Source organism: Centroberyx gerrardi, chromosome 6, assembly GCF_048128805.1.
Source record: "Centroberyx gerrardi isolate f3 chromosome 6, fCenGer3.hap1.cur.20231027, whole genome shotgun sequence".
Taxonomy (NCBI): Eukaryota; Metazoa; Chordata; class Actinopteri; order Beryciformes; family Berycidae; genus Centroberyx; species Centroberyx gerrardi.
The window spans coordinates 29,482,476-29,508,872 of record NC_136002.1 but is presented as its reverse complement, the minus strand read 5'-3'; the positions used below and the strand labels follow the sequence as shown (position 1 = coordinate 29,508,872).

The 26,397-nt window shown below is 42.9% G+C and overlaps 2 protein-coding genes across 2 annotated transcripts in view; one reads left to right on the top strand and one right to left on the bottom strand.

Annotated features, from left to right (window-relative positions):
* Positions 1 to 993: 993 nt before the first annotated feature.
* Positions 994 to 21,119, top strand: klc3 (kinesin light chain 3). The gene is made up of 14 exons (XM_071906651.2): positions 994 to 1,109; positions 5,890 to 6,132; positions 7,374 to 7,439; positions 8,150 to 8,314; positions 9,775 to 9,850; positions 11,976 to 12,121; positions 12,998 to 13,080; positions 13,723 to 13,810; positions 14,356 to 14,457; positions 14,956 to 15,129; positions 16,489 to 16,588; positions 18,215 to 18,395; positions 19,564 to 19,630; positions 20,288 to 21,119. The coding sequence occupies exons 2-14, from the start codon at positions 5,926 to 5,928 to the stop codon at positions 20,372 to 20,374; spliced, it is 1,542 nt and encodes a 513-aa protein (XP_071762752.1). The 5' UTR covers positions 994 to 1,109; positions 5,890 to 5,925; the 3' UTR covers positions 20,375 to 21,119.
* Positions 21,120 to 25,659: 4,540 nt separating this feature from the next.
* Positions 25,660 to 26,397, bottom strand: part of ercc2 (excision repair cross-complementation group 2) — a 14,837-nt gene continuing 14,099 nt past the window's right edge. The window contains exon 23 of the mRNA XM_071906663.2: positions 25,660 to 25,961. Within this exon, the coding sequence (XP_071762764.2) occupies positions 25,869 to 25,961 (93 nt within the window). The 3' untranslated portion in view covers positions 25,660 to 25,868. The remainder of the gene's footprint in view (positions 25,962 to 26,397) is intronic.

The following is a 26,397-nucleotide window of genomic DNA, read 5'->3' as shown; positions in this document are numbered from 1 at the left end:
ATTCTGAGGGGAAAATAAAATAGAGACTTTGGTGAACAGCTCCCTCTCTGTTAGTTTGGAGCACGAGGCTCCAGACCAAACTGTTTCTAATCCGCCGCCGACTGTCCGCAGTTCATCACACCGGCAGATAGATGGCCACCCCGGCCAGCCCGGTGCCGCGGTGCATGGTGGGAAGGGAAGGATCAGGTAAGCTCCTCGGCGGCAGCGTCAAGCCAAGGCAGGGACAGCCAGAATAATACCGGATGTCGGGCTGATTTTGCCTTCAGAATAAAAGCGTAAAATGTATGACTTGGGAAAAGTCTGGAAAAGTATTGGAGTGTACAGAACAGACTCTATCAAATTGTTCAATGGAATCGATGCATTAAATAGCAGAAGCAGAAGCTTTGGAAGAAGTGCTGCATATTGCATCTTTTAAGTCAGAGCAGACCTCACTCTAAAGTTGAGAAAAGTTGAACTTTTTAAAGGAGCGTGTATGACCTCGACTGTTGACTGATAATGACGAGGAGGCAGGGTTTGGTGTGACACATGCAGCTGATTGGCTCCTCTGCCTCCATCACAGCAGAGCAGTCTTCTGCGAGCAGTCACAGCTGTCTGCTGTGGTCAAACAAAACACAAAGAAACCCCAATCGGTGGTAAATTCAACTTTTCATATTATCAGTAGAAAATGTAAAAATAAAAATGCAGAGGAGTATCCTTATGGTGCATGGTCAGCTTATGTCCTGATGCCTGCTGAAAAAATTGCCATCATGAGACTTTAAATTCAAATAAATAAGTAAATCTAAGGGTAAAATCTAATATTTATCAAAGCAGCTCACAATGGGGCGTTTATTTTGAAAGTCACAACCGGAAGTCGTGTTTCTAATCGCGGCTATCTTGACGCTGGTGAAGCTCCGATGACAGGAACTGTCCGAGCCGCGGAGGCAGCAGGTGAATGATTTACCACTTTAGTTCACCTTCCCTCCGCTGTTCTCAGGCACAAATAGCGGATTCTGTGAGGGGAAATGTCCCGCCGTGTCTGACTGGACCCTCCGTCCGAAACTCTGAATTAAAAAAAATAAAACACAGTGGATAAAAGAGGTCGAAAGCAGCCAGGAGCCTGGATTTAGCAGGTAGGCTATAAATAACTTTTTGTTTATGTGGGTGTCGACATCAAACCTGTCTGTGTGTTTCTTCATCATGTTATTATCGCTTCTCTGCGTGATTATCACCAACAGGGCAACGCATGTGTCTGGTAGCTTCCACAGTGTGACGTTTCACTCAGTCACTGCGATGTTAATCTGGACAAAAATCAACAAAATGTTTCCTTATTTGCTTTCCTTCTACACAACCCTCTGTCTGGCAGCAGTGAGGTTTACTTTGTGTTTTAAACTGAATGAAAGTGTGTCTTCCCTTCCCGTCCCGTCCCGTGCCGTCCCGTCCCGTCCGGGTGGCTGGCTGCAGCAGACGGGCTGCGGGCCTGTTGCGCCGCCCACTATAAACAAAGCGCATGGAGACTCTGTTGACAGTCCGGTGTTATTATGAAGTTACAGGCCTGCTACGGTCTGCCTGTGCTTCACACATTTACATATTTTAATTTCATATTTACCTCACTGTAAGGCTGCGGGAAGAAGCCACAGTCCAAACGCAGCTGTTTTGTTTATAATAATAAATAAACGGCTGTATCAGGCCCAGCTGCCATTCATTATACTGAAGGTTAGGCCAGTGAAGGCTGCGGCACTAAGAAATATGGTAACACTTTAGATTAGGGAAGGGAACACATATTAACTATTAATAAATTACTCATTAACATGCATGTAGTAGTGTATTGGTTCATTATTAGTCATTATAAACCACTTATTCTGCACTGCATCGTATTCTAACTCTGGGTTTCCCCTCAGCCTCCTAATTCCTGTTTATATCAGTCAGTCAGTAAGGAAGTTGTCACATGAATTGGACTTTGCTTTGCTCAGTATGGGGCTTATAAATTGCGAGTATCACATATTATTGAGATTAATTATTAAACTATTGAGGGGAAAAGCCATAGTTAATAGTTAATGTGTGTTCCCTAATCTAAAGTGTTACCAGAAATATTCATATTTTCTATCATATTCATATTCATCATGTTCCCTTAGGTGTTCCTGAGTGTGATAACCCATACTGCAAAAATACATTTCACATATACTTCATACTCATGCAGATATGTTTTAAAACATACTCAGAGAGTGTGCAAAAAACAATGTATTTGTACACGCAGATGACTTTCATTTGTAATCTATTTTTTCCCTCTGCAGTGTCGACAACATAAAGTATAACTGCAAGTACTGTATGTCCAAAATATATTTTGGCCACTCAAACTTTCAAATGTCCATCATCTACATATGCAAATACAGTTTTTGGCCAATTTTTGTATATTTGTAAACATAAGCTATTTCTAAATGTATTCTGGAGTATTTGTGAACTGTATTCTTCCAGTATGGGACCAGTGCAGTGTGTTGTTGGGCCTGAGGGCGAGGCTGGGCCGGTGAAATGGTGAAACTGGTTGGATGAAAAAGGATGAGGTCATCCACAGAAATGCAGTGAGGTTAAACGTATTGAGTATCTGCCTCAAACCACAGAACCATCATGACAGTCTGGCCCAGTTTGTCTTGTGTGTGTCTCTCCATGCTGCAGTGTTTCACATGAAGTCACTTAAAAAGGAATAATAGATTACATATTCTCTTTCAGTCAGTGAGTTCTGTAGCAGAAGTGGAGAGTCACGCCTCATTTACCAGCTGTATTACTACTCTTACTTATTGTTTTATTGTTTTATTAGGATGTTTAACTTTTCCCCAGTTTACTCACCAAAGAAATGAGTAAGCAGAGCGACAACACAGCTGCTGTCTTTTTTACAGCAGCAAATTACAGCATTTACACTGCAATTACTGTGCAGTATATTCAGCAGCCTGGCTTTTAAAATAGAAATGATTCAGTATGGGTGCAAATATGAATTAGAGTAAATTTTTTCACTTGAAAATTAATCATTTAGTCTATAAAATGTCAAAAATAATGACAAATGCCAAGTTCCCAGAGCCCAAAGTGATTCTTAAAGTTAAACCCAAAATATTCATTTAATAATGAGATGAAACGGAGAAAAGCAGCAAATCTGAGCATTTGTGAAGCTGTAACCATCAACTGTCTGGTGTTTTCACTTGATAAATGACTAAAACGATTAATCGATTATCAAAATGATAATCGATTAAGTTTCTGTCAATCGATTAATCGACTAATAGTTCCAGCTCTACTTCCACTCATTGTTAACATGGGGAGGATTGAACCCGTAACTCTGACTGCTGCTTACAGGTTAAAGCCTCCACCAAACGGTAATTTAACGCACTACATTACTCAGTAGAACATATTTTATAACATTAATAGCAGTTAGGTTCAATGAAACTTCAGTGCACCGGCAGAGAATAGGAGAGAGATAAGAATAGTCCAAACTGTGAGTAGTGAAGATGATATTTAACAAATAATTACAACAAAAGAAAGATCATGTTGTTGTGTGAAAACCTTGTAACTCCAATTTAGTTGATTTTCATGTTTTCACTCCAGTTGAAGGATTAAATGCCGCTGTGTGAGTTGAGGAAATCATCTGACCTCTTTGGCTGATGAAAGTCTTTCTGAACCAGCAGGATAATGTGAAAAATGCAACGTCATCAGGCTGAAAACCTTTCAAAGCCCATAATATTATAGACTGAAAAATGCATCGTCATCAAGCTGAAAACAAGGCTGTTCCTTCTTAGTTCCTGAAAAGTTTACATTTTGAAGGCTGTTTTTTTGGAGGTTAACAGTGATGATACTGAGGAGGAGTTACAATAAATACATGCATGAATAAATAAAAACACAAATAGAATATTCATAACTATCAATCTAGGTATAATAAATAATCATTTTATAAGTAATAATAATATGGAACCTCAAGTTTACACCACCAAGCCTTGTGCAGGTCTAAACCTCATTCTGTCTACTTCATCTTTCACTTCCCCTCATCCGTCTCCATCTTCCTCTTCCCCTCTTCCTCTTCCTCGTCCGTCACTAAAGACACACACAAGGCCTGCATGTGCAGCTACCTGTGGGTTACAACTGAACTATTAGCAAAACAAATGACTCACTATTACACAGTTCCGTGACAGCAGTTACAGCCAAATGTGTTAAACCTCTGACATCATGACAAGCTCACAGAACTGATATTCTGATAATCTAAAAAGAAATGTTTTGTTTGGGAATGTGCGAGCCTGTACCGCATGATGCAGCATTTGCATTTTTCCCCATGCGGCCTTTCCTCTCTGTATCTCACTTCCTCCTGTCTGACTCTGCCAGTCAGACTGGAAAAGAGGAAGCTGAAAGCCATGATGCATTTTTCAGTCTAGATGTTGCAGACGGTTATGAACAGCGGTGTCTTTTCATCACATTATCGTTCTTTGTAGTCTAATACACTCAGGCTCAGATTTTTTGTACCTTTAGTGGGTACAAAACCTTTACAATGTTCAAAGTCAGCACTAAGACTTGTGACATTTTGCTTGACCAATCAGGAGCTACTGTTACTACTACTACTACTACTGTTACCACTACTACTACTGTTACCACTACTACTACTACTACTATTACTACTACTACTACTGTTACTACTACTACTGTTACCACCACTACTACTACTACTATTACTACTACTACTACTGTTACTACTACTACTGTTACCACCACTACTACTACTACTACTATTACTACTACTACTACTGTTACTACTACTACTGTTACCACTACTACTACTACTACTATTACTACTACTACTACTGTTACTACTACTACTGTTACCACTACTACTACTACTACTATTACTACTACTACTACTGTTACTACTACTACTGTTACCACCACTACTACTACTACTACTATTACTACTACTACTACTGTTACTACTACTACTGTTACCACTACTACTACTACTACTATTACTACTACTACTACTGTTACTACTACTACTGTTACCACTACTACTACTACTACTATTACTACTACTACTACTGTTACTACTACTACTGTTACCACTACTACTACTACTACTATTACTACTACTACTACTGTTACTACTACTACTGTTACCACTACTACTACTACTACTACTATTACTACTACTACTACTGTTACCACTACTACTACTGTTACCACTACTACTACTACTACTATTACTACTACTACTACTGTTACTACTACTAATGTTACCACTACTACTACTACTACTATTACTACTACTACTACTGTTACCACTACTACTACTACTACTACTGTTACTACTACTACTACTGTTACAACTACTACTACTACTGTTACTACTACTACTACTGTTACAACTACTACTACTACTGTTACTACTACTGTTACTACTACTACTACTACTACTACTACTACTGTTACTACTACTACTACTGTTACAACTACTACTACTACTGTTACTACTACTGTTACTACTACTACTACTACTCTTACTACTACTACTGCTGTTACTACCACTACTGTTACTACTACTACTACTACTGTTACTACTACTACTACTACTACTCTTACTACTACTAGTACTGTTATTACTACTACTACTACTAATGTTACTACCACTACTAGTACTGTTATTACTACTACTGCTACTACTACTACTGCTGTTACTACCACTACTGTTACTACTACTACTACTACTGTTACTACTACTACTACTACTCTTACTACTACTAGTACTGTTATTACTACTACTGCTACTACTACTACTACTGTTACTACTAGGAACTACTACTACTACTACTACTACTACTACTACTTCTACTAGCTCTACTACTACTAGTACTTCTGCTACCATGACTTGTCCTTCTTCATCCTTCCCAGGTCAGTTGTGAGAGGAGGAACCTCGGAGGTGGAACCATGTTGTCGGGGGAAGAGATTCTCTGCAGCACGCAGCAGGTGATCGCAGGCCTGGAGGCTCTGAGAGGAGAGAACCGCACGCTGCTGGAGAACCTGCAGGAGGCGATGGAGAGCCGGCCGGCCGAGAGCGGCAGCGTGGAGCAGGAGAAGAGCGGCATCATCCGCCAGTCACTGGAGAGGATAGAGCTGGGGCTGGGGGAGGCACAGGTGAGGAGAGGAGAGGATGGAGCTGGGGGAGGCACAGGTGAGGAGAGGAGAGGACGGAGCTGGGGGAGGCACAGGTGAGGAGAGGATGGAGCTGGGGCTGGGGGAGGCACAGGTGAGGAGAGGAGAGGATGGAGCTGGGGGAGGCACAGGTGAGGAGAGGATGGAGCTGGGGCTGGGGGAGGCACAGGTGAGGAGAGGAGAGAGCTGGGGCTGGGGGAGGCACAGGTGAGGAGAGGAGAGGATGGAGCTGGGGCTGGGGGAGGCACAGGTGAGGAGAGGAGAGGATGGAGCTGGGGGAGGCACAGGTGAGGAGAGGATAGAGCTGGGGCTGGGGGAGGCACAGGTGAGGAGAGGAGAGAGCTGGGGCTGGGGGAGGCACAGGTGAGGAGAGGAGAGGAGAGGATAGAGCTGGGGCTGAGGGAGGCACAGGTGAGGAGAGGAGAGGATGGAGCTGGGGGAGGCACAGGTGAGGAGAGGAGAGGATGGAGCTGGGGGAGGCACAGGTGAGGAGAGGAGAGGATAGAGCTGGGGCTGGGGGAGGCACAGGTGAGGAGAGGAGAGGAGAGGATAGAGCTGGGGCTGGGGGAGGCACAGGTGAGGAGAGGAGAGGATGGAGCTGGGGGAGGCACAGGTGAGGAGAGGAGAGGATAGAGCTGGGGCTGGGGGAGGCCCAGGTGAGGAGAGGAGAGAGCTGGGGCTGGGGGAGGCACAGGTGAGGAGAGGAGAGGATGGGGCTGGGGGAGGCTCAGGTGAGGAGAGGAGAGGATGGAGCTGGGGGAGGCACAGGTGAGGAGAGGAGAGAGCTGGGGCGAGAGGAGGCACAGGTGAGGAGAGGATAGAACTGGGGCTGGGGGAGGCCCAGGTGAGGAGAGGAGAGGAGAGAGCTGGGGCTGGGGGAGGCACAGGTGAGGAGAGGAGAGGATGGAGCTGGGGCTGGGGGAGGCACAGGTGAGGAGAGGAGAGGATGGAGCTGGGGCTGAGGGAGGCACAGGTGAGGAGAGGAGAGGATGGAGCTGGGGGAGGCTCAGGTGAGGAGAGGAGAGGATAGAAGAGAAGAGAATAGAACAGAATAGGGGCAGAGTCACAGTGAATGTTTTTGATGCTTGGTTTATAAGTTTTGATTGATAATTTATTGAATTTGTATTTTGGATGTTTGGTTTATATTATTAACTATTATTAAGGGTTTTACTCCTCAGTCCTTTTCTCTCGTCTCCATCATGTTTTTGTGGTCTCTCCTCCAGGTGATGATGGCGCTGTCGGCCCACCTGGGGTCACTGGAGGCAGAGAAGCAGAAGCTGAGGGCCCAGGTGAGACGCTGTGGGAAACGGCAGAAATTACAGAGGCTGATGAATTACTCATGCCGTTGCAATGTGGAAAACTTGTACCTCCAAACTTTGTTTTACTTGATTTAAATGTTTACATGTTTCTCTATAGGCTGAGTAGGTTTTATGGCCCGAGGATCTAAAAAAACCAATTCAATCATTCATTGTAAAACATTCCAATTGAACAGCCGTCAACGTTAATCTAAAGATGTTTATCTTAACTGACAGCAGAAATATGTAAATGCCCTTCTTACTAATAAGCAGCTTTCATTGGCAGTGCAGTGTAAAATCTCTGAGCAGCTTCATGATTCATGAAACTCTTCCTCTTTCTGTCTTTTTTTAAAGCGTATGACTGAGATCAGAGGCGTAGCCCCAGTGGACTGTGGTTTACTGGGCAGATCCCAGTGAATGTGTGTAATTACATTAATTATATGAATGTGCAGCAGAACGCTTCCCGGGATAAACAAAAACATTCTCCTCATCCCGTTTCTTCTTCTTCTTGTCCTTCTCCGTCTTCCTCTTCTTGTCCTCTTTGTTCTTTTCCCGCTCCCTCTTCTCATCCTTCTCTTCCTCCTTTTACTCCTCCCACTCCTTCCTCTCCTCCTTTCCTCCTCCTTCATCCTTCTACTCCTCCTTGTTTCTGTCCTCTTTCTCCTTCCTGTGTCCCCCCCCCACCCCCTCCTCCTCCTCCTCAGGTGCGTCGTCTCTGTCAGGAGAACCAGTGGTTGAGGGATGAGTTGGCCGGAGCTCAGCAGCGTCTGCAGGACAGGGAGCAGGACCTGGTGACTCTGGAGGAGCAGAACCGCCACCTGCACTTCATGTCCTCCATGCGCAAATACGACCAGGACGAGCCGCCGCTGGTGAGGAGGCAGAGGTTCACTCCCAAACCGCTGCTCAAATCTCATTTTTTTTGGATGACTATTCTAGGATGTAACTCATATCCGATACTAGGGCTGCAACTAACCATTATTTTCATTATTGATTGCTCTATCGATTATTTGTTTTGATTAATCAATTCATCAGTCTATAAAATGTCAAAAATAATGACAAACGCCCATCACAAGTTCCCAGAGCCCAAAGTGATTCTTCAAATGTCTTCCTCAGTCTGACCAGCAGCCAAAAAACCCAAAGTATTCATTTTAGAATGATATGAACCAGAGAAAAGCAGCGAATCTTTTGGGTAAATGTTTGGTAGTTTTACTTGATAGGTGACTAAAACGATTAATCAATGAATAATAATAATGAATAATGATAAATAATCGATACATTTTCTGTAGATCGACTAAACGATGAATCGAGTAATCATTTCAGCACTATCCGACACCGATATGGACTGACAGCGTATGCAGAGTAACAAAAACAAAAGACATCACGTGTTTTTGTACCTGCGCTTCTCTCACTTGTTTCAACACATTTTGGTTTCAGTGCCTTCCAGTTTTGACTGAAACTGAGGTGTTTCCCAAAAACCCCCCTTTTCTGTATGTCAATTATGTTGCTTTGTTGTCTCTGTTACTCTTTTAAATGTCCATTTTTTGTTTCTTGCACAGTTAAAATTAGAAAAAGAAGAAAAAAAGAAAAATTCTAGGATGTAACTCATATCTGATATCAACATGTACTGACAACAGAAGACACACATACCCAGAGTAACAATAACAAAACTCTTCACTTACGTTTTTGTACCTACACTTCCGTTTCATTTTCAGTTTGATTTTGGTCACAGTGCCTTCAAGTTTTGACTGAATTAAGGCATTTCCTGAAACATCAACATCATAATCGTCAATTCGCTCTCTTTCCATTATTGCGTCTCGTTGTCCTCCATGCTAACTGCGGCTCAGCTAAGCTGCCATGACGCCAAAATTAGGTCAATTGTCTCACGTGATTGACGTAAAATGTACTGATTGTCATGGCAACAATGGTGACAAATTCTGATTTGAGCGTTCAAACATAACTCACATGTAGGTCTCATGCCTCAGGATCTGATTTCATACCACACATCCATGTGATCAACATCAGAATTGAAAAAAATGAGACTCCATGCAGCTTTTTTGCAGTTCACACTGATTAGAAAACTTCAGATCTGAGTCACATGTGAGGGGGAAAAAAATCTTTAACCTGCAGTGTGAACGTGGCTTTACACTGAGACAAAAACAACGACAAATGTCTGTGTATGTTCAGAAAAACAGGGATTCACTATACACACCAGAGCTGAAATCAGGCCTGGAAATATGAGCTTGGTCTGATCCAGACCTGAACAAGTTCTGTGGAAGCCTGAACCGAACCTGAGGGGTTTACTGAGTGTTTTTGTTCTCCTCTCCAACAGGACGATAAAGACACGTCTTCCACCAAAGAGTCTCTAGACGACCTCTTCCCTACGGAGGAGGAAGAACAGTCACAGAGTAAGACGCTGTGTGTGTGTGTGTGTGTGTGTGTGTGTGTGTGTGTGTGTCATGTCTCCCTACCTGTCTAGTAATATCTGTTTTTGTTTTAACCATTTATGGCAGAGATCTGGCATTATCATGGCTTTCTACTTCTTCTCCTCCTTCTTCCATGGTCTTCTTCTTCTTGTCCTCTTCCTCCCTTTTCTCTTCCTCCCACTCCTTCTTCCTCTCTTCTTCCTTTCATCCTTTTCCCCCTCCTCCTTCCTCTCCTCCTCTTTCTTCCTATGCTTATCCTCCTTCATAATCAGATCGGTGCCACATAGTTAAATATGAAACCTAAATGTGTAAATGCAGCCTAATTTGTCAGTAATCCTCTCCTCATTACAGGAGTGCGGATAATTAAATCAGAGCAGGATTCTTTCTGTTTCCACAAGTTTGTTGACAACACGTCTGCATACTCTTTAGATGCGCTCACGGTGTAAATGTGTCGCTGCTGCTCATGATATTTTGAGTAACAGCTCTTCACACGCAACAAAGACATTTCAGGCTCTGATGTCACATTTAGAGCGGCGACATCACATGTGACGATAATGAGTTCACACGCCTCGCCTCAGGGTTTTCCTCAGGGTGCTGCTTTGTGTCCCCACCCAGAGGAGACACCGGGAACATAATTAAAAACTAACATTATATACCGGCTTGGGTTGGCTGAACAGTATTATGTCAAACTGAGATTACACTGTGATGTTTCAGATTTTAGCATTTTTAAACATCAACATATCATTGTAAAATTAATTGTGATACCTTGGGATAATTACCATAAACAAATGAGACCATGATGATTGGTCTCCTCTCTGTCTCACACCAGTGGTATTGTTAGTGCTAGTGTTTTTAAAAATTAAGACCACATTTCCCATAAACCCCGCTGCTTCCTGCTGCAAAGAGGCTCTTTGCTTCTTCAGTCAAAGGTTTTTCTCTTGAAGAAAATTGTGAAGCCGTGTGCAAAAAGGGGCACCAGCGTTTGTTTTGTTTGAGGAAACTGTCCTATTTCCACATCGATAAAACCATGATGACCTTATTCTACTGTGCTTTTATTGAATCGATTTTATCTTTTTCTTTGGTGTCATGGTTTGGAAACCTATCTTTAAAGAACAGAAACTCTCTGAATCAGATTGTGAAATGGTCTAGTCGGCTGATTGGTGAGTCACAGCTTAACCCAGCGTCCCTGAACACCAGACAGTTACAGCGGATAACTGACTCGATCTTAAATGACGACTCCCACCCTCTGCACAGTGAATTTCAGCTTCTTCCTTCTGGACGAAGGTTTATCGTCCCAAAGTGCAGAACAAAGCGGTATAAAAATAGCTTTGTTCCAGCAGCCGTCACTCAGATTAACAAGTCGTAGCAACATTGCACAGATGATATAGAGGCAATGTTTATGTATTTATTTATTTTATCTTTTAGTTTTAGTGGTTTAGTGATTATTGGAACTTTGAGCCTACTTTTATTATGTTTGTCTACTGTTTGTGTTGTTTCTAAAATGTGTGTCAAGATGGATGACTCTCTACTGCAAACCAAACCTACCTACGGGTACAAATAAAGTAACCTGAACCTGAACCTTCCGCTTTCCTGAAGAGGATCGAACATGATGGAAGTGATTTCTCCATCTTCCTTTCCCTCCTTCCACCATCTGCTGCCAGAAACTCTTTCAGCTTTAGCTCCGTTTGCTCTGGAAGAACAGAACCTCTTCCTGTTTTGTGCCGTAAAGCGATCCAGCAGATTTCCCTCCAGATCCACCAGGTGGAGAAACTATGGAGGATGCAGAGTAGAGGCTGGTAGAGGCTGACAGGCTGACCACTGATGGACTGGTTTGTTTACAGTAAATATACTGGCTCAAAATTAATGTGGTGATGATTTATTGGTGTTAAAATGCAACACGTAGCACCTTTAACTCGGGGACCAATCTGGTATTTTTTGATAGTCTACTGATCCCTCAAAGGAGAAATTTGTCTTTTCCCTTTTCCCTGCCAGTGCAGATGGCCCTACATCTTCCACCAGCCTCCCTCAGTCAGCTTCCACCTCTACTCTCTCTTTTCCGGAGGTGTGACGTAAACACTTTTCTCTGCATCCCTCCGTCTCTGCCCAGTGTCCCAGGCGCACCACAGCAGTGCGGCGGCAGCAGCCCAGCAGGGGGGCTACGAGATCCCCGCCCGCCTTCGAACGCTCCACAACCTGGTGATCCAGTACGCCTCGCAGGGGCGCTACGAGGTCGCCGTGCCGCTCTGCAAACAGGTACGACCCCACGCTCCCACCCCCGACGGGGCGCCGTTGTCACGATTCATTTTTGCAGATCTTTGGGCATGTTTTTGATTCTTGGACCTTTATTTTATTTTTTGCTCAACATGGAGGCTCTTTTTCAGCATCAACCTGCTTTACATTCATGCAGTTACACACATTCACACCTGCTAATATAACCACAGTCTGCTGTTGGTCACTGGAGCAGTTTGGGGTTCAGTGCCTTGCTCAAGGGCACATAGACAGCAGCTGTTAAAGGAGGAAAGAGTGCTTCTCATTCACTTTCTTCTTCTTCACCCAGGTTTTTCCAGCTGGTCTATGCACTCAAACCAGGGTTTCCTCTGGTCTTGGAAATCTTAAAATCAGCCTTAAAGGTTTTTGAAGGAATACTTAATTTTTTATTAAAATATAGCGCCCATATTCATCAGTATGCCTCAGCTCTCTCATTCCTAGCATCAACATTTAACATCCTGAGGAAAACCCTGTGATGGAGATTTGTGTTGATGCAGCAGCAGTTCTAAATTATTTCACCAGGATTTCTTAACTTGATAAGATCCTGAATAATAACCGAAGCCTGTGTTATCTCATTTCGACCAGTGTCATGTCTTACCTTTAAAGTCGTTGAAAAGCCCTTGAATTTCATCTCTAAGTTGAGTGTGGAACCCTGTCTAACCCGGGACCGTCCTGTCACGAGCCTGCTTATCTCACCTTGGTTAGGGTTTTGAATGTTTTAAATATTTCTACTCTTTTATATTGATGTTCATTCATTCATTTAAACTGAGTTGAACAGTATGACTTCTTGAATGTATGTATAAACACACACACACACACACACACACACACAAACTGAACCTGATGATTGTGTTTTTCCAGGCCTTGGAAGACCTGGAGAAGTCCTCAGGCCACACCCACCCAGACGTAGCCACCATGCTAAATATACTGGCACTGGTGTACAGGTGAGGCTGGTTACCATGGCAACAAAAAAAACGTTTTGAGTACTTAACGATCCAATTAAATTCACCGTGTGTTTTACCTATTTGTACACACGTTTTACACCCTGTCATTACCTGAGATGTGTGTCACTGTGTTATGCTAATTGTCAATTCATTAAAATCTCAATTCCCTCATTTCCTTGTTTGTGTAAGCGGACAACAGAAAAATACTATTAATTTCTGTTCAAATTAACAGATTGTTTCTCAGCAGCAGTAACACAACTTACAACACAGACACATATGTGTATAAAATTGTGTATAACATTTTTCCGAAGGCTATGTATCTTTATTAGTAATAAAAATAATAATAAACTTGATTTGTATAGCACCTTTCAGAACAGAAAGTGCTATACATTAACAAAATAAAACAAGACAAAAAGACAGTAAAATGACAACAACACAATAAAAAAGCAAGGCAAAAGTATAGATCAATATAGAAGCAATAAATTAAGAGCACACACTGAAAGTCATTACTGAGGCAAATATCCAAGATCAGATAGTTCCTGCACTCTATCTCTCATAACAAGGATCTCAATCAGGTAAAAGCATGTGATTTTAAAGCAGATCCTGATGTGATGCAGTGCTGCACGGTGTTTTTCTTCACAGGGACCAGAACAAATACAAAGAAGCAGCGAACCTGCTGAACGACGCGCTGGCCATCCGAGAGAAAACTCTGGGGATGGATCATCCAGCGGTACGTTCCCTCCTCCTCTAACTGAACCAGCTTTACTTTGGCTTGCTTCATGCAGAGATGCTTTAATAACAAGCCCCTTGAAATGTTTTTATCCAACATGCACAAATTTGTTTCGCTTGTTTCTGTAGTTTCATTGTTGCATTTTATTTGATTTTAACACTTGGTTCTTTTTTTTAGCACTCTGCAAATCAATTAAAACCAAGAACACTAAAACTTTGTGTGCAACTCTGAATTTCTGTGGGGCAGCATTCTTCTGTTTAATCTCCTGGGACCGTCGTGTTGCCAGGAAATATTTTAATAGATACTTGATCCTGCGTCTCTCTTTGTTGCCTGTTGCTGGGAGCGTTGCTGTCTCTGTTGCCCAAAAATATCAGCCACAGCTTAAAAGAGTTTTTATGTAGTTTAGATCAGACTTACCAGGGGAGTATGTAATGTAATCACTTTAGTAAGTGTTGAATAATGCAAAAGGTATTCAATTCAGTTGTACCCATTGCTGTGTGTGTGTGTGTGTGTGTGTTTGTGTGTGTGTGTGTGTGTGTTCACAGGTGGCAGCAACACTGAACAACCTGGCAGTGCTTTACGGGAAAAGGGGAAAATACAAAGAAGCAGAGCCTCTGTGTAAGAGAGCGCTGGAGATCAGAGAGAAGGTAAGAAGAAAGACACACACACACACACACACACACTTGTATTACTACACTTATGAGGACCTTCAGTGACTACATTCATTCCCTAACACCTAATCCTAACCTTAACCCTCTCCACTACATACCTAATCTTAATCCATAGATAACTAATAAGTTAAACCTAATACTAATAATACTAATACTAAATTAACCTTAACCCATACCCTAGCCTGAACCTATTCTTCATTCTAATCTTAATCCTGAACTCAAGTCCTAACCCTAAAATAACCCTCCTCACCTCTCTTTAACCCTAAAGAGAGGTGAGGAGGGAGGATGTTTCCTCATCTTTCTATCCTTGTGAGGACATCTCATGAATATAGAAACAAAAATACACTTCAACTTCAACAACTCTTCTCTAAGCTCAAAATATACCGTCTCAGATACCGGCCACTGATCACTGTTCTGCAAACCCAAACGTTTTTGTTCGCCTTTCCCAACGCGGTGTCTCCGAACGCCCCCCAGGTCCTGGGCACGGACCACCCGGACGTGGCCAAGCAGCTGAACAACCTGGCCCTGCTGTGTCAGAACCAGGGGAAGTACCAGGAGGTGGAGCAGTACTACGAACGGGCGCTGCACATCTACCAGAGCAGGCTGGGGCCCGACGACGCCAACGTGGCCAAGACCAAGAACAACCTGGTGAGGGAAGGGGGGGGGGGGGGGGGGGGGGGGGTGAAAGGAGGGAGGGAGGGAGCGAGAGAGGAAGTGAGGGGAGGAGGGAGGGAAGGAGGGAGGGAGTTAAGGGGGCAAGGGAGGGGAGAGAGATGGAGGAAGGGAGGGAGCAAGAGAGGAAGTGAGGGAAGGAGGGAGGGAGTGAGGGAAGGGAAGGAAGAGATATGGAGGGAGGGAGGGAAGGAGGGAGGGAGTGAGGGAAGGGAAGGAAGAGATATGGAGGGAGGGAGGGAAGGAGGGAGGGAGTTAGGGAGCAAGGGAGGGGAGAGAGATGGAGGAAGGGAGCAAGGGAAGGGTGAGAGATGGAGGAAGGGAGGGAGCGAGAGAGGAAGTGAGGGGAGGAGGGAGGGAAGGAGGGAGGGAGTTAAGGGGGCAAGGGAGGGGAGAGAGATGGAGGGAGGGAGGGAGTTAGGGAGCAAGGGAGGGGAGAGAGATGGAGGAAGGGAGGGAGCGAGAGAGGAAGTGAGGGAAGGAGGGAGGGAGTGAGGGAAGGGAAGGGAGAGATATGGAGGGAGGGAGGGAAGGAGGGAGGGAGTTAGGGAGCAAGGGAGGGGAGAGAGATGGAGTTAGGGAACGAGGGAGGGGAGAGAGATGGAGGAAGGGAGGGAGCGAGAGAGGAAGTGAGGGAAGGAGGGAGGGAGTGAGGGAAGGGAAGGGAGAGATATGGAGGGAGGGAGGGAAGGAGGGAGGGAGTTAGGGAGCAAGGGAGGGGAGAGAGATGAGTTAGGGAACGAGGGAGGGGAGAGAGATGGAGGAAGGGAGGGAGCGAGAGAGGAAGTGAGGGAAGGAGGGAGGGAGTGAGGGAAGGGAAGGGAGAGATATGGAGGGAGGGAGGGAGTTAGGGAGCAAGGGAGGGGAGAGATATGGGGTTAGGGAACGAGGGAGGGGAGAGAGATGGAGGGAGCTAGGGAGTGATGGGAGACTGGAGGGAGAGAATGAGGGAGTGAGGGGAGCTAGGGAAGGAAGGAGGGAGGGAGGGAAGACTGGAGGGAGGTAGAGGTGAGATGAGATTTGATGTCACATTTCTCCAAATATAACAACTTTATTTGTATAGCACTTTTCTAAAAAACAATGTTTACAAAGTGCTTTACATACAATAAAACACAAAGAGATAGTGAGGTAAAAGTACCACAATTAAAATAAAGTTGGATAAAAAGTTAAATGACCTAATTCCACTAACTTTACTTAAATACCATAAGGTAATAACGTTACCTACCGTTAATGTTCGTAGGGCAGCAGAAGACGTTTTCCTCTTGCTAAACCTCTCTCTCTCTCTTTATTCCTCCCTCTTTCACTCGTCCTCTTCCTCTCTCTCTCTCTCTCTAGGCATCATGTTATCTCAAGCAGGGGAAATACAGACAAGCCGAAGCTCTTTACAAAGAGATCCTGACCAGAGCGCATGAAAAGGAGTTTGGATCTGTAGAAGGTAAAACACAAAAACAACAACGATTCAGGTTTTTTCAGCGTATGAAACGAAAAGCAGAATTAAATTGTGTCATTCTCGCTATGAATCTTGGGACTTCCCGTGTGTTCTCGTCGGCCAAGTCACCATCCGATGCCTCGGTTGGGACGTAAACATCCAGGATCTTTATCCGTCATCCGTCCTCGGTGTTCTTTTGTTTCAGAGTTGTATTTCGGCGGTTAGATATCATGTCAAACACATCACAGAGGACTGATGGACTTTGTCAAACGTAGATGGCATTCGTCAGATTTAGATAAACCTGAACCTGATACAAGTCCAGCTGAATCTGATGAAGTACGTCTACAAATGACAAAGGTGGTTGAGGATGTCCTGAAATGGCCACCGTACCTTGTGTTGGTCTGTCTTTGCACGTGTCCATCTACCGGTCTGTCGCCATCTGTATGTGCACGTGTCTGTCTTTCATTCTGTCTGTCTGTCTGTCTTTCATTCTGTCTGTCTTTCATTCTGTCTGTCTGTCTGTCTTTCATTCTGTCTGTCTGTCTTTCATTCTGTCTGTCTTTCATTCTGTCTGTCTGTCTTTCATTCTGTCTGTCTGTCTGTCTTTCATTCTGTCTGTCTTTCACTCTGTCTTTCATTCTGTCTGTCTGTCTTTCATTCTGTCTGTCTGTCTGTCTTTCATTCTGTCTGTCTTTCACTCTGTCTTTCATTCTGTCTGTCTGTCTGTCTTTCATTCTGTCTGTCTGTCTGTCTCTCATTCTGTCTGTCTTTCACTCTGTCTTTCATTCATTCTGTCTGTCTGTCTTTCACTCTGTCTCTTTCAGTTTCTTTCACTCTGTCTGTCTTTCATTCTGTCTGTCTCTTTCACTGTCTTTCACTCTGTCTTTCATTCTGTCTGTCTCTTTCACTGTCTCTCACTGTTTGTCTGTCGTTCTCTCTCTCTGCCTGTCTTTCACTCTGTCTGTCTGCCTTTCAATCTCTCTGTCTGTCTTTCATTCTGTCTGTCTTTCATTCTGTCTCTTTCAGTTTCTTTCACTCTGTCTGTCTTCTGTCTGTTTCTTTCACTGTCTGTCTTTCACTCTGTCTGTCTGTCTGTCTTTCATTCTGTCTGTCTCTTTCACTGTCTGTCTTTCACTCTGTCTGTCTGTCTGTCTTTCATTCTGTCTGTCTCTTTCACTGTCTGTCTTTCACTCTGTCTGTCTTTCATTCTGTCTGTCTTTCACTCTGTCTGTCTGTCGTTCTCTCTCTGTCTGTCTTACAATCTCTCTGTCTGTCTGTCTGTCGTTCTCTCTGTCTGTCTGTCTGTCTTACAATCTCTCTGTCTGTCTGTCTGTCGTTCTCTCTCTGTCTGTCTGTCTGTCTTTCATTCTGTCTGTCTTTCACTCTGTCTGTCTGTCATTCTCTCTCTCTCTGTCTGTCTGTCTGTCTTACAGTCTCTCTGTCTGTCTGTCTGTCATTCTCTCTCTCTCTGTCTGTCTGTCTGTCTTTCATTCTGTCTGTCTTTCACTCTGTCTGTCTGTCGTTCTCTCTCTCTCTGTCCGTCTGTCTGTCTTTCACTCTGTCTGTCTGTCGTTCTCTCTCTCTGTCTGTCTGTCTGTCTTACAGTCTCTCTGTCCGTCTGTCTGTCTCTAGGTGACGGGCGTCCCAGCTGGTCCGGCTCTGAGGACGGCGTCTCCAGGCCGGACGGGCTCGGCGGGCTGAAGCGCAGCGGCTCCTTCACCAAACTCAGAGAGTCGATACGGCGAAGCAGCGAGAAACTGGTCCGCAAGCTGAAGGGAGTCGGGACGCAGGAGGCGGCCCCGAGGAACCCTGGGTAATACTGAGCTGGGGAAGAGCGAGAACACAAACACACGTCCTAATCCTAAATGAACAGAATCCCCGATCAAGGAGAAAGAAGAAGAAGAAACAATTTCAGTTGGTCATGGAGTTCCTGGAATATCGTGTAATTTTGGGAAGTGTATTCCAGATCGGGGAATATCAGGGAATTTTACAAATTAGTCACTTTAAACGAATATTTGAGAATGTATTTTACAACTTGTTTTACACATTTGTTGCATTAGATGGTTTTCAGCAAACCAGACTGTTCACCTCTTTAGAAAAACATCATTAACAAACCAGGAGAGGAAGGAATTTTATGGAAAGTCATGGAAAGTTATGGAAAGTCGGAATTTTACAGGAACCCTTCGCTTTATATCCATTTGGGGGGAAAATGCCACCTGATGTTCATTGTACAATATTTTAGAAAGTCAGATTATATCCCCTTAAAATGCGAAGGGAAATTTCAGTAATGTTCAGTAGTGAGTTTTATTTTAATGCAGTCATTTGGTAGTGATTTTCTTATTTTCCAAATGGTGGATATCTCATTTTTTAATTCAATTCTTCACTCATTAAAAGACCAAATACTGATGTTTCAAACAGCCAAACAAGCCCAAAGAATACTAATATCATAGTATTTCTTCCTGGTAATATTTAGATAGAAAATTCAAGACACTCAAAACACAGTAGAGTCGACGTTCACTTCTGCAAATCCATGGCTGACCGAGCAAAACTGGTTAATAAATGATAGTGTCACATTTTAAAATTGGGGAAATTCACTGATCTTTTAGACTGGTATTCAGTGCCAGTGTCGGAAGAAATGGAAACGTAAACACACATTTTACTTTAGAGTTTAAGATACTTTTAATGGTGAAGCAGATTCAGTATTCTTGAGGTTAGGCACTTAAGGTGTTAGATATATGTAAACATGGGTCAAATGTTACATATTAAAAGAGCATATAGGAATGTTGCTTAGTATCCGTACTTTCCCATTTCTTCCTCAACACACTTATCTCTTCTTCAGAACACGCGTCCAAAAAAAAGATTTTCTATCGGCAAAACCGAGCCAAATCAACAGGTGGTGGTTTCATGTGTGTGTTTACTACATGATATCTTGCCGCTTTGTAAAATGAAGGATGGATTATATTCTTTTCTCCTGTTTCCAGGATGAAGCGGGCCAACTCTCTGAACGTGTTGAATGTCGGAGCCAGAGAGAGTCAGGAGGCCGGACAGGTGAGCACAACATCTCTGTCCCTCAGCCTCACTGTGGTGTTTCTGCTCTGCACTTCCCACAGATCACCTGTCAATCAAACAGTGTGGGCGGAGCTTGGATTTTCTGTCGCTGCAGTTTGAGTTTCTCTTTTCTCTTGTCTGTTCAGCCATGGCGGCTATCGCTGCTCATGCTAACTACCCGGTTCTTCTTCTTCTGTTTATTCTGAACAAACCGGAAACGTAAAACGCATCACTTCCTGTGCGGCAGGAAAGAGCCACAAGACACCGGCTGGTTAGAACAGACAGAGGAGAAGCTTTATGAACTGATTATAGGTTGGATCACTGTTGTGTTAGAGCAGTCGGTGATAGCGAGTTGCAAAACGGACATTTATTCATATGAAAATTAACGTGGATTATTACGCAGAAAAACAAGAATAAGAACATCAGCTAAATTCCCTAAAATGTTTTATGTAAGCCAAAGGGAAGCTTGATTACTAAATGTTACTAAACTAAACTTGATTTTAGATTCATACAAATCTGATACCAGACATCCTATCCCACCTGCAGTGTAAACTCAGGTCTGTGTAACGCACAGCCAAAAAAAAATCTCGCTTTCAGGTATATAAGCAGCCACAGAAATGTGACAGCGACCCTCGTGTGTTTTTCTTTTCCCTGCAGCGCCCGAGCCGTTTGACAGAGACGCGAGGCCTGAGCTGCAGCACCCAGAGCCTGGCAAGACGAGGCTCGCTGGGCGGGGCCACCTAACACACACACACACACACACACACACACACACACACACACTGACCCCCCACCTTCTACATGAAGTACCGCCGCTCTCGTCCTGCCTCTGTCTGCACCTCAAAACACTAAAGATACAGAGGAAAATCTGCATTTTAACCCCCAGATCTCACATTCTCATAGGTTGTTTTCTATAGGGGGAAAAACATATTCACTGTGGTTTGTCCCTGTTTAGAGTGCAGCCATGAGACGAGCAGATCTGCGCTATAGAGTCAAAAGTCAGATTATTTGTTCCTGTGTAAATCCAGACTGACAATCATCCGTCCTGCTGTATGACGGCGTCCTGCTACAGCTTTCCCCTCCACCCAGTCCGTCCATTTCAGAACTATTTTTAGGGATTTTAGAGCGTTCCGGTCGCTATAAGCAGACTGGAGTTTTCCTTATACAAACATTTCTGTCATTGGTTGAGTTGAACCTCACTGGACAGTAGAGCTGAACAATTAATCGAAATTTTATCGAAATCGCAATATGGCCTACTGCAATTTTCAAATCGCAGGAGGCGCAATATTTGTTAAAGGCGAAATGTGTGTCAAAATACCATTTTAAATTAAATACTGTCGTGCTGCAGAGACGTCCTGGCCTACACATCATATTCTACAGACTTAAGAAAACATCTTTGTTTGGTACAGATCCCCGCAAAAATCACACCGAAATCATTTTAATACGTTTTTCAATGAAAATGAGAATAATGATGTAAAAATGATCATTCCCTCTAATATCGCAAATCATATCGTAATTGCAATATCAGTCAAAATAACCGCAATTCGATATTTTTTCAAAATCGTTCAGCCCTAGTGGACAGAGCTAAACATAGTGTGCAAAGTTATCTAACTGGAAACTTGTGTATTACTACTTTAAACACTTCTACTGCACTATTAATGACTATAATGATAATAACTGTCCTGTTCACTTGACAGTTGTTATCGTTCCTTCCTGGTCTGGGATCAGTAACTAACGCTTGTTAAGTTTGACAGTGGCTGGAACCTTTGGCAGGTAACCAGCCGCAGTTCGGAGGTTCACTTCTACCATGAAAATGTAGTTTGATGGTAAAATAGTGAAACTGGATGATGCATTTTGGAATGGACCAGCCACTGTAAGAGGATTATCTTAATCTGATTACCAAAAACTGTAATCCATTACAGTTACTAAGAAAAGATAAACAATGCATTTTGTCTGTAAGATTATGGACACAAACATCATTTTACACATCTTGAAATAATGTTTAAGTAAGGCTGTAAGTGCTAGTAATCAGATTACTTTACTGTTGGCACATTCCAGACAATACCAACTGCAATTTGACACAAGTAGTAACAGAAATCTGAAATTGATTTCTCCTGTAATTTTAAAGACGCTGTTCCTTCAGAGATTCCCTTTCTCAGGTAGTTTACTAAATGCCTGGAGTGATTTATTTTCTACAGATTCTTTCACTCCAGGCAGATCGATTTTGAAGATTATCTGATATTTTTGACACTAATTTCACGACTTCTCTTGTTGAGAATCACAGGGATGAAGAAGGTTCAGCTCTTCTGCTCTGGTTGTCCGTGTTTTCTTGCACATTGATCAAATTTTGAGATGTTCGTTGAAATGTAACTTTTGTTACGTTTTGGTTTGCGAGGGAGCAGTTCAGCTATCAAGTTAATATTGATATCAAAAAATAATTCAGAATATGATTGACAATGACATTCCTGTTGTATTTTTCGTCTTTGTTTTCCAGCTAAAAACATGTGTGTGTGTTTACTTCAGCTTCAGCTGTTTTGCACTGCAGTCCAAGTTTGTCATTCCAAATTCTGAAGGAAAAAAAAACAGCAACACCTACAAAACACACATACCTGAATCAAATCATGCTACTTTTTAAAGGATAGTGGACTTGAAGATGAATCCACTTGCACAGACTGAACTTTTTAGAGGTACTGAAGGATGAATTTCAGGTTATATTTTGCAAGATGGATAATCAGCGTTTTATAAAAGAAATCTTCCATTGTTTACTAATGTGTCTAAATTATGAGTTTGGATGTTTTCATCGCAACAATAATGCTCCTTTTCCTCATCCAGAAGTCGTTGCAAGTCTCCATATTAAACCAGCTGTCAGAAAGGTTACAGTTACGTTCTCTATGCTATTGATCTGTTGATTGATCGATCGTTCTCTGTGAAACGACTTGATCTGAACTCGATCCGTCTCTCCGATGCGGCCTTGAGCTGGAGAGACGAGCCTCTTCACTCTGAGAAAAAAAAATGATGTGGCGCATGAATATCGTGAAATATAAACACTGTGCACTGTACGACATTCAGCCGTTTATATCTGTTGCATTGTGCATTTTTAACATAAGCTATACTAAATACTACATTTTGGAAGCTATCCTGTTACCCCGAAGTTATTATCGAGTGCCTGATTGAACAAAAACTCATCACTACTTCCATTTTATTTGAACACACAGGCACTGTTAGAGCACTAAATGACTATAATTCTATCTAAATATATATATTGACTCTCAGGACCTTTTAATAAGAGCAAGATGTGGAAGCAAACAGAGAGACAGAGGCGCTGCTGGGAAATCTCAGCCCCCCCCCGCCCCACCTCAGACTAGCAGCGCCCCTGCAAACACAAATCCTATTTTTCCATGATGGACGACTACTGACTGTACATTTGCTGTGGTAGAATATATTACTGCTGTTTGTTGGAAGGGCTGTAAATCGCACTGTAGCAGGTACTGTAGGGACTAGAGTCTGTTACCGGCCTAGCCAAGCTCCCATGTGAATGTTACACACCGACTGGAAAGAAAAAAGAAAACAAAAAAAAAAAATTCTTTATTTATGTAGAAACTGATGAGTATCTCATCTCTTCTGATGCTGTGTTTGTTATGGAAAATATGAATGTTTGTGTTTTATATCTGGAAACTTGAGCTGAAATGTAAAATAAAAGTACCTTAAGACTCTAAAACCAGCCGGTCTCTACTTCTGTCTACTGTTTGTCTTCCGCTTTCTATTCAACTTCTACCTACAAGTGTCAGTGTTGAACACACAAGCAGCAACACTGATAACTGATAACTGAACGTGGGAATGTTGTTTTGCATGCAGCTGGCTGTTGTGTTTGGTGTCCGTTAGGGTTTTTGAACGCCGATAATGATATTTTCAGATCGGATTGAAGCTATAATAATATTTATACATCATTTCTCAATTTTCAAGCCAAAAAAAAATCCCAAAACTTACAAGTATTCAGTGTTTTCCCCAGAATGTTCCTCTTGTCAAGGTGTAAAAGCCTCTGAAACAGCATTTAGACCATCATGGGACACTAAAACTCTCCACTGAAACCCAGAGTGATGAAATTCTGTGTAGTTGTATGTACATTTGGACATTATTACAATATTTTTCCATAATTTTCCAAACTTTTTTGTGCAATTTCCAAACTTTTCAAGACCTGGAATACACTCAAATTCTTTTTCCATTACATTTCCAGACTTAGTGGAAGGACGTTAGACGTGTGGAGGAACCCTGAAAGTCACCTCAGCTCCATCGCAGCAGCAGTGGGCAACACTGTCCGGCTGATATCACATTTTTATTGAAAGGCCAGTATCCTGATATATTGGTTTGTGTTTTCTGTGCTGGCCTTTGCAGGCTACTCTGCATAATCGTATCAATATGGTACATTTTTATCAGACACTATAAGCAAATCTCATTAAGATGAAAACATTTTTCAAGAAGAAACAACGCAAGTCAACAGTAAAGTACAAACAAGCATTTATATTCCAACTTCCTGGCTGAAAAACAGATACACAAATATTCACTTTCATTATTAAAAAGTAACTATGTACAGTCGTAGTAGCAAAAGAAACATAACAGTAGTCTTGTCTGTATGACAGACACTACATTGGACCATGGTTACTCCCATAGATAGAATAATATTTCTGTAGTTACTGCAACAAGTTGACCAACTGATGCTCTTAAAAAGGATGTGGCATCTTTAATCCATCTGCCTGCCTCGTTTCGTTTGGGACAAAACATATCGTCGTTGGGAACCTTGGGATTATCCCTGGGTTTATGAAAACATTTCACAGCCCACAGCATGAACTGAAAAATACATCACCTAAACACAAGGCTGTTTTTCTTTGGTCCTGGAAAGTTAACGTTCTGGAGATACAAGGTTTTCACCGGACAATAGCGATATGCATGTTACTATTATTTCATGTTACTGTTATCAATAGAGTAATAGAGTGATAGATTGAAAAGCAACACAGATGTATGTTGTCCCGAACTAAACAAGCTCGTGCTGAAAATGGTGCATCCTGTTTAGGAGCTTAACGTAAAGTAAAAGTTCAGCTATCTCTAAGTAACGGAAACCATCCATTACTTTTCTTGATATCTCTGTCATATCCTCTCATAGTGCATATGAGTGATTTGTAATACTGAATACATACGCCGAGTATACAAAATGTAAGAACCACCTTCCTAAGACTGCATAAAAACACTGCTTTAACCCGTCCCGTCTACATCTGCTTGTGGATTTATTGACCCGTGACCCGAGAAATCAATACAAACGTAAAAATTTTAATCTGGATCCATCTGGCCCGTTCATGTCAGGCAAAGAGCGAAGTCTGGTGCGCACTGTTCTCTTTTTCTTTCTTTGTACGGGAGACAAACTCACACCAAACTCCTTTGAAAGTTAGCGTATGTTTTAAGCGTACGTTGCTTATTGGCAACTGTACATGTCTCATAGTACATGTCTTCAGACCTTTTCCAAATCAATAAACTGTAAACTTAAAAGTGATTTGAAGTGATCGCCATCACGCACTTAAGTTTTATTTTGGTGGGAGAAGACTGTAGGAATGATGTGAAAAGCAGTTATAAAAGTTTAAATTGTAGTGAAACGTGCTGCTCAGTGGATCATATGTGAAATTTATAAATGGACCCTTAAGATTCATATAAGATCTTAAGAGTTCAAAGTATTTATGTTTGTAAGGCGACCTTAAACTGCCAGAACTCACAATGAATTCACAAATCACGGGTTTGACACGACGTTTTCTCCCACACAGAGAGAGAAAGACAGAACGCCACATATAGGGGCTTGGAAAGATCAGTGGTGCTAATAGTTTTGTACACTCAGTGTGAGAGTTATTTGAAATACTGAAATCTGATTGGCTGTTCTGCAGCTCAGGCCTCTGCTGATGTTTGGCCGGTAGTCATCCAGTCAGAAATTATTATTTTACCCACCAGATCTGGGTCAAATTGTATTTTCAAATACTTCTCATGGTTTGTTTTTATTGACAACTTCTCTAACTCTAACTGCATTGTCCTGATGCGGTAAACCCCACCCGTCTGGCTCTCCCAGCAGGTTAAAACAAACACTAGGAGTCGCGTCTATTATTTGACCCAGTTCTGTTCACTGTGTGCCTCGGCAGTGATGACGTCATGGCAGCAGCGTCGTCATGGCGATGACATTATCGGGTGCGTACGTATGTCACCTTCAGGACTGATGAGCGATCTGAGTGATTTTCTTCAGCATCTCCTCCGACTCCAGCTGCTCCAGAGTCAGCAGAGAGAGACCGAGCTGGTCCTCCTGCAGAGAGAGAGAGAGAGAGAGAGAGAGAGAGAGAGAGAGAGAAAAGGGAGAGAGAGAGAGAGGAGACAGACAGAGACAGAGACAGAGAGAGAGAGAGAGAGAGAGAGAGAGGGAGGGAGAGAGAGAGAGAGAGAGGAGACAGAGAGAGAGAGAGGAGACAGAGAGATAGAGAGAGAAGACAGAGGAGAGAAGAGAGAGAGAGAGGAGGAGAGAGAGAGAGAGAGGGAGAGAGAGAGGGGGGGAGAGAGAGGGGGGAGAGAGAAAGAGAGAGGGGGAGAGAGAGAGAGGGAGGGAGGGAGAGAGAGAGAGAGGAGAGAGGGGGAGAGAGAAAGAGAGAGAGAGGGGGAGAGAGAGAGAGAGAGAGAGAGAGAGAGAGAGGGAGGGAGGGGGAGAGAGAAAGAGAGAGAGGGGGAGAGGGAGGGAGGGAGGGAGG